Below are 11,868 nucleotides of genomic sequence, written 5' to 3'. Positions count from 1 at the left end.
CGGCCTGCCCCTCTCTCCTCCCCCCCCCCCCCCCCCCATCGGCCTGCCCCTCTCTCTTCCCCTCCCCCCCCCCCTTCTGTCATTTGCATGTCAACCTGACAGTTCCTACAACTGAAGTTGAGATATTGGTAAACAAGCGAATGCCACATTTCATTGAGCAGCAAAGTGAGAGAAAACCTCCACGAAACCACACTGACCTTCATTCCCTCGTCTGCATTGACTTTGCTCCCCTGAACGAGGTGAATGTAGAAGGGCTCATTTATGGACCAGAGGGAGGAGGTGTTCTGCTGCAGGAGAGAGAGAAAGGAGGAAAAAGAGGAGGAAAGATTATTCTCTCCCTCTCTCTTTTTTTTTTTTTTCCTTTTTACCTAAAAAATAAATTTGCATTCTCTGCCTTAAGTGTAATCTAAGTGGTGAAGCTCTTGGCGCAGTTTCCTGTTTGGCAACACGTTCAAAGTGCACAACAAACTTACTCTTTCAAAAGTATGCAAACAAAACGCCACTGCAGCTTTAAGCTGTCAAAAAAAAGAGAGAGAACAAAAAGCTCTCTACAAACGGTAGCCTAATTTAATTTCTTCTGGTTTGAATAACGGATTCCTTTATATTTAATTACAGCAAGTGAAAGTAAGCTATCTACGTCATTTGCTAAGGTGAAAGGCTTCTAAAACTGTGTTGCATGTACCTCTGGATGGCTTTAGAGACGGTGATTTGAGTGCAAGACTAAAACTCACATTGGACTTGAATTACAAAAATAAAAACCTTCAGACTTGACCTAGACTCGTGTCCTGAAGACGTGAGACTTGACTCTGACTCCTAGTTTAAGATTCAAATATTATTTACATGTATAAAGAAAAAAAAAGGAAGGAACTAAGTCAGCTATAGATCCCTCTGATAGGTGGTGCACAGCGGCATATGTTTTACTCTGAAAGAATGCGCTTGATTATTAGTCAGTGGCTAGGCCTGTCACGATAAGAAATTTTGCAGGACGATAAATTGTTCCAGAAGTTATCGCGATAAGCGATAATGTTGTTGTTTTGAGACCATTTGTGAGTAATAAAAAGTTAATGGCAAAAATAATAATGCAAGAACACATTCTCAAAGGTCAGTAAACTTTAAATTATAACACAAAATAAAGAAACAAAACAGCAAGTAAAATGAATTTTGTAAACAAAATTATTCTTCATAAAAATGGCTAGTTGAGACCGAAGCACCAAACTGAAGGCTTTTATCATCCAGTTTTTGGTAGAAACAGAGAGAGAAAAAAAGAGGTAAACGATAAATCATACCAATAGAAATTATTGAGTTTGTTTGAACTTATCATGCGATTAATTGATCTGTTGATTATTGTGACAGGCCTATCAGTGGCATGTGTGAATTATGGGAAGTTAACGGCTCATAACAGTCATAATGACGACCACATGAGTGGTTCTCCAAAGGAGTGACTTTGGATGATTTCATAACAAAATACACTTAAACGTAACATCCTACCTTATCTCCTTTCTGTCTGACATCATCAAACTAAAAACACTTCCAGTTCATTCAGATGTTCAAAACTTATTTAATTTCCACACTGGAACTCAAAATTTGACTCAAAAGAGGGAATATATATATATTCCATATTACATTTGATAAAATGTTCAATATAATATGAAGAAGACTTCAGCAGATTAAAGTCAATGATAAATTGACAAAGCACGACTGTTAATAAGTATTCAAAATTGAAAGATAATTAATGTTAATTATCACAGTGTAATAATTAGAGTCCTTAAACTATGATGAAAGTAGGGTTAAAGAATTGATGACTCTGACTTTGGACAAAAAAAACTTAATCAGAAAAAAATGGCTTCTGAACATCTCTGATACAAACACACAAGCTAACACATTTCTCTGCTTTTTCCACTTTCACACCCGTTTCCTAAATGAATCAGTTCAGTGTGCGCAACAGACTTACTGAGACATGTTGACAGAAATCAAACAGCCTAAACTGTTTACTGCAACTGTCACTAAGAATTACGTGCAAGGCAGCCATGTTGGATTTTGGGGCAAGGTTGGTGCAAAACCTTGAAAGGATTACGACGTGCTGTTCATTCCTACCAAGTTCAAACAACCTCCGAGTAGCCTTTTAATCAGTGAATAAAATTGTTAAAATGTTGGCATTTTTTTTATCTGTTCCTTAAATTTTAGTGAAAGTAAACATCCATTTTTATTCAATAACTTAAAACAAGCTTGGAAAGTCTAAGCCCTGCTCAACCTGTGGATATCTTTGTATTTATTGAGACAGCTCCGTCTGATCCGTGTCATTTTGCACTGCAGTTGTAAGCATGCTAAAGTTCACAGGCTGGTGGAGGATTAACTGGAAACAGAGAGCGCTGCTGGGTTAATGGGCGACGACTCCTTACCTTCTTCAGGGGCAGAGGAGGCGGTCTGGACAGGGAGCGGGTCTTGTACATCTGGCTGCACACTCTGCCCTGATCCTCCTGGTATTTGCTGATGGTGGAGTGGTGCACCATGGTAAGCTGGGGGTTCTGACCATTCCTCATACAGAAGAAAATGTACTGGGGAGAAAACAAAAGAGGACTTTTTTTTATTTTCTCTTTTTGTTTACCGGTAGAGCAATCAGTCAGCTCAGCAGCCACAGATATTTCCCAGCGTCCTGATGGCACTGGTTAAACTCCTGAAGGCTGTTCATTTGCTGTAAGTTAATGCAGTGAAAATCTCATTATGTCTGGATGGAAGCAGTTCCTCTCTGCAGCACTGCCGGACAGATATGAGTCACTCCATCAGGTAGCCGGGGTTTCAAAATCAACAGGGGAGCCTCCTGCCACCAAAAGTCTCGACTCAACCCGCCTCTGATGCGACAGCCGCCCCGGCTTTACGTCGGACCACCAGCACGGGTCCAGACTAACGTACAGACGTGTGAATAAACACGCTTTCAGCTGCTGCAGTTTTTCCTTAAGCCCAAACTGCAGACCTGAAATGAAACCAACTGATTATGAAGATTTTCACTTCTTGTCACAACTGTCCGCATAAGTGTGTTATATGTTATTTTACTTTTTTTAAGCCACACAGCTTAAAATTAGCTACAAACGTGTACATTTGCTTTGAATTCCTGTAGAAGAAGGCCTGTTGGAGGAATTACTGTGACATCTGTGCTAAGCGCCTCTCTGCAGCAGGTCCAGAAGGCTCGAGAGCGTAGGAACAAATGCAGCAAACTATAAAAATATCTGATTCGGTCTGAATGAAACCACATTTTGGGAAACGTTGCTTCAGAAAGATAAAACTCAACAATATTTGAGCCCAGAACAAAACTGATTTCTTCATTTGGACACCTAGTGTGAAGAATACTGGCAGTAACTTTCACCGTTACATGAAAGTGAGAAAAATTTATCTTTAAAATATCTATACTATTTTGGATATTTATTTACATACCATACAGCATTCATAGTTTAACAAACACTTAATTTTTCAACACATTTCTGCAGAGCAAAAATGTTTTGTTCCCGTCACTTTAAGGGACCCCTTCACCAAAAAGCAGTCCGCTCTAATTGACCTGTGGATTTATTGATAAAAGGTTTATTGAAAAAAGAATAAATAGCAAACAAACAAAAAAATCTGCTATTTATTTGTTGTCAGAAAAGCCATCATACACCAAAATTAAAGACTAAAGGAAACTAAAGATTAGCCAGAAGTTGAAATTAATGAATTCTCTGTTCATTGCTTGGTCAGACACTTAATGATACATTTCCCCCCTAATTATTGAATATCTTCTAAATAAAAAAGCAGATCCAGGTTATAAACCATAAATTGACTACATGGACTCTGATGCACTTTTTTAAGTTCAATAAAATAAGGTAAAGGTCAAGAACACGTGTAAAATTTTCCAGGATGATAAATTGTCCCAGAAGTTATCGCGATAAACGATAATATTGTTGCTTTGAGACCATTTTCAAGGAATATATAATGGCAATGGCATAATAATGCAAGAACACCTTCTCAAAGATCGATAAACTTTAAATTCTAATGAAGATTTAACTCTGGAACTGGAAGACATTTTNAATATCCACAATAAATAATCAAAACAACAAATAAAATGATTTATGAAGTCTCTGTAAACAATCCTTCAAAAAAAGAGGCTAGTTGAACCCAAAGCACCAGACTGGAGAGTTTTGACATCCAGTTTTTGGTAGAAAGAGAGAAAGAAACGAGAAAAATGGAAAATTACTGAGTTTGTTCTAACTTACCATGCGATTAAATTTACTGCTTATTGTGACAGGCCTGGTGCCTTCCCCAATGAGCCACTGACATGTGGCCGCAGATTGAAGCTGATATAAGTCTCACAACTTTCTGATCACCCTTCAAGGACACCCTGTGAATTATCCTGAAATTCTCAGGATAATTTTGAATACTTTTTTCCCCCCAAAGTATTCAAAACTCCTAGCTCTAACTTGCAGCATGTTTTTGCTCATTTTTGTTTTTTTTAGTCCCCAGGAAAAAAAAAAAAAAAAGATAAAATCAGTTGCAATGCACAAAAACAAATCTACAAGCCGACACAGGGAGGTGGGTTTTCTGAAATGCTTGGGATTACAAGAAAGCAGGAAAAAACAAACCCCATGATGGAAAACACCACCTGTTGTCTGTGCTTGGCAGGTCAGGTGTGAATTATATGGCATCAGTTTTGGACACTGAATAGTATCACATAAAATTTGGAGAATATTTTCCAGTTAAGGAGAGGGAGCTGCAGGAGCTGCAGCAGCAGTGGAGTGGGTGGTGTTTCATCCTCATTCAGCTATCCGACTGCAGCACCATTTAGAAATCAACACGGTATTGCAGCGTTGATAAAAATCGCCTCTCTCTTACTGGTAAATTCTCAAGTGAAAGCTGATTAATGGAAAACGATAGCTGAAAAATCTAAAAATAGCTCCTTAAGATAATGTAGTTCCTTGCAAAAATGATAGCGGAAAGCTTTGAGAAGTTGAAACGAAGCTTCAGCCAAGCTGAGCAAACGTCAGAGGATGGTCTTTAAGTATTAAAAGCATTGTTAAGAAACATAACCTGGGGTTTTGTGACATGAAACAGAAAAGGACGAGATCGGGGAGACAGACGACGTAATGTTTGGTCCAGGTGATAAAAAGCGTGAACAGTTATGACTGCTAAGGCTTAAAACTAGAGACAAACCAATCGAGGTGTGTTTTCTTGATCAATACCAATTATAGGTTTTATTTTGAGGACTGACCTATTAAATCAGATCTTTTTTCTAAGGATTATAAAACAGAAAAGAGAAAACAATGTGCAGCAGCTTTTAGCAGAAGCATTAGTTTTGAATTTAGCAGAAAATCAAAATATGGAGTATCAAGTATTTATCAACAACAGTATTTATTTTGTTTAATTTTAAATGAAACAGCTCAATATAGCAGTACATGCTGTTAATTTGTGTGTTTATAGATTAAAAACAGTGAGTGTTTTTAGTTTTCTATACATTTAATGAACAGAAAACAGAAAGTGGCAATGAGAAAAAAATAAATAAATAAAAAGTCCAATTCCCACCGGTGGCCGATCGATTGGTGCATCTCTACTCAAGCCCTCACGTTATATAAACACAAACCGAAACACGAAGTAAAAATGACTTTTATGACTTTTATCAGCGTGCAGTCGTACGTCTGACTGCGCGCTCAAGGTCGAGGCCGACTTCTCTTTACAGAGCTGGAACATTTTGAAAACAAAGTGGTGTTTTGATTCAGTTTAGATTTCTTTCTGCGAAAGCCTTGGTGCAAAAAAAAACAAACAAAAAACTTTAAGTTCAGTCTGAAAAAAATAAATAAATAAAATTGATTCACGTGTGAGATAAAAATCCACATTTTCAGACTAAACTAAAGCCATCGTGTTTTACTCTCGTCTCTGGAAAGCTTAAAGGGACCGATCATGACATCAGCACTTTTGCAACTTTCAATTCGTCATAAACTACGCGTTTATGTAGATTCATATGTGAATGTGTTGGGTTTGGATGCAGTTTTAGCTCGACACTGAATGTAAGCAACATTGGCCAGGGGTGTTTTTCCTCACCTTGAACTGGCACAGCGGGTGTTGCCCGTAGATGAACTCCCATCTCCCGTTGACCTGCAGGGTGTAGTCCTCGGGTTCCTGTCGAACCGAGCGGAAGACGGTGGCCTTCTTTTTCAGAGCGCTCTTCATCAGAGCCACAGGCAGATCCTGGGAGTCCTGCTGCAGCATGAAGCTTTCCTGCAAGAGCCAAACGTAAAAAAAAAAAGAAAAAAAAAAAAGACAAATTTTAGGTGGCAACTTTAAAGTAACTAGCCGTCGAGCTTGTTTTTTTTTTTTTTGAGAGATGTTTAGAAGGCTGGATTGATGCAGTAGGTGGGGGATTTCCAAATTTTCTTAATGCTGCTTAAAAAAAAAAAAAAAAAAAAGAAATCAACCCCCACATTAAATCTACTCAAGTCGGAACCGATGTTTTTCCAATCAAAGCGACAGCGCTCTTTGTGAGACCAACAAGCGTTTGCCAAGTTGACTCATAACCCAGTAAAACAGCAGGACGACTCACATCGCTCGACTCAAACTTGATGTTGACGAAGAGCTTTTTGCCGTGCTTTGATTTGGAGCTCCCGCCGGTCGCCGGGGAGCTGCACGGCTCAAGCTCGCACGGGAAGCTGTACTCCATCCACCGTTGCCACGGCAAATTCTGCCGCTCCAGGGACTTCTCCTCGCAAAACGTCCGCATCTTGGTCCGGAACTCGTCCACCTCGTGATTCTTTTGGGCTTCGAACTCGTGCAGACCTGGCGTTTTGCAAAGGAAACCGCTTTAGACGTGCGATGTCGCAAACACAACAACAAATCTCTCTGGCGGAAATCAAGCTTTGCTTTTTCGCAAAAGTGATGAAAAAAATAAACAATGGAAAAGACCCTGCTTGAGGGAGATGCATGAATGATCACTTTTTTTCCCCCCCATTTTTATTAATTCATTAGATTGTTTTCTGTGTTGTGAATTTGCAGCTGTTGAGTCCTTTCCCTTTTTTTATATATCTTATCAAGAGCAACTAATGCTAAATTCCTGCTTTATGCAAGAAATTTGTTAATTTTCTTTGGGGGAAAAAAAAAGCTGAACAAATTCTGCTAACCACTGCTTTAGCTTATTCATACATGTCTGATAAAGCACTTTCTGAGGTTCTTATTTCCCCTATTTGACAAAGTAACAAGCAGAAGAGAACGATAATTTTGTTTTTCTTCCCAAATGCATCTTATGTGTGCAACATCCAAGGCTATAAAGGGACAGATGAACAATAAAAGGAACATGATCACATACAGAGATTGTAGAGAACTTTCTGTGCCACCATGTTAACGTGATTCAAACATTCAGAAGAGATAATAAATAGACAAGATCTGCAACTTTTGAAGCAGCCATATTGGATACTGCTCTGCAACTTTCCAGAGATTCAAATCTTTCAGTGTCTAGCAATTCGATTACAGTTTTCATGGTCACTTCGGAAATTATTTTTTGATTCAGAAGCCTTTTTTTTTTTTTTTTTTTTTTTTTACATTTATTTAAAGAAATTCTCTACTGTGCCACACAGTATCAAATCCCATCAGTTTATATTTGAACAAACATAGATTTGCGCATAAAATTCTGTGAGCGTTAGCTAAGCTTAGCTGGCTTTTTCTTAAATAAAAGAAAAATGTTAAAAACAATTAAGTGGACTAAAAATCGATTTTCGAGCATTTTTGAATCCATTCAGAATTCCCAGGACTAGGAATTGCGACTCTCTACAGGTTCTCTACGACCTTCGGCGTTCCCACTCAGACTTCAGAGGATTTTCTTGCTCCTTTTCAAACCGGAAACTCAGAAAATCTGACTTCCAGGTTGCAAAGAAAATGCACCATTGTATTAAATGACTGGAGTTTTCCAGTTCAGGTAATACATTGACCTCTCATAACCTCAGAGCAGGTCGTGCCAGTGGCAAAGTGGCTCCAAAAGAACCATGGCGGCCTGTGGGAGACGGACGCAGCTCAGCTCACCTTTGCCGATGAGCAGGCTGATCTGGGCGTTGGTGAGCTTCTCGCTGCGGTCCCCCTCCCTCGCCACCAGCCTCAAAACACACATGAAAGGCCGCACGTCGCTGATCCTCCTCGACTCTTCCTCCAGCTCCTCCCGCTCTGCCGTCTGGTTGATGCAGGTGAAGACGTACAGGTCTGGATCACCCAGTCCAAAGAACAGGGGCTCGCGACTGGCATTTTTCCAAACCATCTGACAAACGTGGAAATAAAACACAAACAAAACTCAAACAAAACTCAGAGCTCTCTGTTGCAGAAACCAGTACAGAAACACTTGGGGAAATCTGCTGATCACATCCGAGAGCTATTCCAATAAAATAACTCTGGATGACCGGGAAGGGATTTCGTCTTTAAATAATCTTCCCCGAGGCCTCAGAGAGAGAATCATTACCCAACGCGGCTGAATGAAGCAGCATGAAGTGGCAGAACTGTTGGCACTCTCACACTTCGCAGCAGATCTGGTCGTGTTCGCTCTGGGAAGCATTTCTGCAGCTCCCTCTCGAATCGCTGGATGAGAACCAGCGAGCGTTGCTAGAGCCGCGGCTTATTCATTTATTTTTTATTAGTTTAATGTTTGAACCACATCTTAAGCCAGCCAATTACTTTAAACGGACGCATTGTGAGTGACAACAAGCAGCTATAGTTGCTTCTGTGCGGTCATCTGAGCCACAGAGCATATCTGCAGTCAATCGATTAAAGCCCACTAACGATACAGGGGAATCTTATGATCCATGAACAATGTGGGATATAACAAAGCAAAAAAAAAAAAAAGAAAAACAGAAAACACAAATATTAAACCAAGAGAAGGTCAACCGAAGTGAGGAGACGTACTTTCTTGATGTTTCTGATGGTGTCGTTTCGAGACACGGGGAATTTCAGGAAGATCCCGGTGGGCAGCAGGAAGTCCATGTAGATCTCCCGGTCTCCGTCCTGCTCCCACTCCTCCTGCGTCCCATACTTCCCCGGGGGCATGGTGATGGCCTCTCATTTACTGTCAGCTCCCCTGCTGCTGGCCGGAAAACACAAGCCAGTCAGAGGAAGTGGCGGCCAAGTTCAACATGATAGGGCCACGATTAGCATATGAGCACTAAGCAAAACCGTCCCAGCTCATCTGATAGAGGAGGAGGGGGGGACGGGGGATGTGTAGTTCAAGTGTAAAGCCAATGAATGACATGGAATATGACAGCAAAGTGGGTCTCTCTGCTTATTCTCATCAGCTTTCTTCCACAGTAACAGATTTCTGGTGACTATCATACATTTTTCTGTGCATGCTGCTCTCAACTGGATGCCACTGGCCTTTTTTTTTTTTTTTTTTTTTTTTTTTTTTTTTTTTTTATAACTGCCTTTCCACAGACAGAAATACTCAAAGGACAAATAAAGTCAGGACAAGCAACACGTAAACTTCAGTTCAACTGAGCATAACCATAAAGTGCAGACAGTTTTGAAAGCTGCTTCTGCTTCCCACAAACCCCCACAGAGCACAGTTTGACGGTTTGCCTTGAACTCAAACTACCATGTTTGATTTTACTAAGAGGAAACGTGCGCCGAGAGCCGCTCTCTGTCTCTCTCCCTCTGTCTCCGCAGAACAGAGCTGGCTTACAACAGAAACGCGTCTCATTTCAATCTATGATTCGGTATTAGAATATTTACTGCGCTGCTGCTGGGAAATATTCAATAAAAAAACGCGAAAGAGGGGGTGGAAAGAGAGAGAGAGAGAGAGAGAGAGAGAGAGAGAGAGAGAAAGCCGATATTGAAACGTTCAGCAACTCGGGTCTAGTTGACGTGATGGCGAAAAGCTTTGCCAACCTGTTGGCGCACATTACTTGCCTGTCAGCGCCACAGCCCGGTCATCTCCTCATGGTCTCACCGCGGCGAACATGGAAGCTGGAGCATCCCGACGAATCTGCCCGCTACTCGGAAATCCACCTGCTCGGGCCGGGCTGTGGGCGTCCTGCGCGGCTCCAGCAGCTCCTGCGAGGCGGCGGCGGCGGCGGTAAAGTGTCTCCCTGCCTCGACGCGACGCGCTGTCATTCATGCGGTGACGCTGTTGCGCTGCTGTGCTGCAGAAACGCCTCCACCTCCTCCACCTCCTCCTCCTCCTCCTCTTCCTCAGAGGTTACTCTGTAAGATAAGCTCCGTTAGTTTAGCATCAGTAAACATGTAGTTAAAGGAAGCTGTAGAACCTGTTTTTTTTTCTTTTCTGAAGCTGATTAAAATACAAGGGACTTCTCTAGAAAGTTTTGTGAACGAGGGCACAACAAATTAGAATGACTAACACTCACATTTTAGTAATTCTATTTGATTTGTTATGAAGAAACCTAAACTGTGGGTCTGATTTTTTACTTTTTATTTTAAAAGATCTTAATCTTCCTTTGGGTTCCTGTCACACACTGGAGCGCTGAGTTAAAGTTGCAGTATGGCACTCCTTTGGAAAAAATATTTAACTTAATTTAATTGAATTTTTAAAATATTTGCTAAAACTGTCACTATGTCTTGACAGTATAATGTGAGACAAATAATTAGTGAAAAACAATCAAACCCCTCTGCTTTCTCCCTGCAGTCCAGCAGCCATTTTCAGAAATTCGATGCTAGAAACAACCAATCAGAGGCAGTAGGAGGGTCTCAGTGTTGTCAATCATCCTCGTCCCACCATGCCTCTTTCTCTCTGCTACATTAGAAAGAAAGAGGGTTCACAGCTGGTTCACCAACATGAACCAGTCTTCATAACTAAACTGCTACAAACACTCAGTCTAGTTACCATAGCTACTGATAATGGCAGGTAAACAGTTTTCCTGGAGAGGTAAGTTGTTTCTCCACCAATGTCATACTTAGCAGCGCATACACGAGATTGATTGGCAGTGCTAAGATACTCCTCTTGGCTCTGATTGGTTATTTTTGACTGGGAGTGGTGCATTTCTGCTGACGCTAATAATAGCACTTGGTGAAGGTGGAGGAGCTCGATTTTTTCACAGATTATCTGTCTTATATTGTGCTGTCACAACATATTTTAACAAATATGAAAAAAAGAGATTTCTTTAAAAGTGCCCAGATTCATACCTGTGTATTTTTTCCATTGATGATTGTCTAAACAAACTGCCTGATCTAAAAGGCATCTGTGCTTAGACTTTAAATTAAATATTTATAAGGTGGACAAAAATATCAATAATACCAGAAAGAATTAACCATAACTCAGACAGCTTTACATGAACCAATGTTATCCTTGTTCCAGATAAGGTGACAACATCAATGTGTGTGTGTCAGGTTTTTTTTTTTGTTTTTTTTTCCGTAAAAACGTCCAACATTCAGCACAAATCTTAATTTCCAGTCAGAACTACTGGACTTCCACTTCTGTGGCTGAGCTGTTCATGAGTCTGAGACACAGACAGAGGACGTAATACTGACAAGAATCTGACAGATGAGGAACAGAGTTGAACCTTTGCTTGCACGTAAAAAGTAGTTAGTTTTCAGAAACGCTAGACCTAAATATTATCCAGCTAGGGTACTAAAGCGCAATTGTCAGGTAAAAAGATACTGGGTGAAAAAGTGATCATGAGTTTGAATCCCGGTCATTCTGATGTTTTTTGGTTGAAATAGGTTTGCATTTCTAATAAACATGTAAAAATGAATTAATACGTGAAAAAAGCAAAGATGTCTAGTGGGCGGTTTTAATATCATTTAAATACAAACTGAGTAAACAGTCTATCAGTGATTCCTGAGAATAGGGACAAAATGGGTTTTAATTTTCCCATATTTTATTATTATTATTTCTCAACCTTATGTATGCAAATATGACAAATAATGTTT

At 40.2% G+C, this 11,868-nt stretch overlaps 1 protein-coding gene across 2 annotated transcripts in view; it reads right to left on the bottom strand.

Annotated features, from left to right (window-relative positions):
• pik3cd (phosphatidylinositol-4,5-bisphosphate 3-kinase, catalytic subunit delta) overlaps window positions 1-10,117 on the bottom strand; it is a 28,388-nt gene extending 18,271 nt beyond the window's left edge. Inside the window, exons 1-7 of one of the 2 annotated variants that reach the window (XM_015035724.1) lie at window positions 9,892-10,117; window positions 8,896-9,070; window positions 8,029-8,257; window positions 6,560-6,792; window positions 6,061-6,237; window positions 2,400-2,555; window positions 198-287 (exon numbers count right to left, since the gene is read on the bottom strand). In XM_015035724.1, coding sequence (XP_014891210.1) covers window positions 198-287; window positions 2,400-2,555; window positions 6,061-6,237; window positions 6,560-6,792; window positions 8,029-8,257; window positions 8,896-9,036 — 1,026 coding nt within the window. In that variant the 5' untranslated portion in view covers window positions 9,037-9,070; window positions 9,892-10,117. The remainder of the gene's footprint in view (window positions 1-197; window positions 288-2,399; window positions 2,556-6,060; window positions 6,238-6,559; window positions 6,793-8,028; window positions 8,258-8,895; window positions 9,071-9,891) is intronic. The other variant, XM_015035725.1, reaches the window with a different exon arrangement.
• Window positions 10,118-11,868: the final 1,751 nt, after the last annotated feature.

The sequence above is a fragment of the Poecilia latipinna genome, unplaced genomic scaffold (assembly GCF_001443285.1).
Source record: "Poecilia latipinna isolate Pla-1442-1.1 unplaced genomic scaffold, P_latipinna-1.0 Scaffold346, whole genome shotgun sequence".
Taxonomy (NCBI): Eukaryota; Metazoa; Chordata; class Actinopteri; order Cyprinodontiformes; family Poeciliidae; genus Poecilia; species Poecilia latipinna.
The sequence above is the reverse complement of the archived record's forward strand: the minus strand, read 5'-3'. Positions and strand labels throughout refer to the sequence as shown.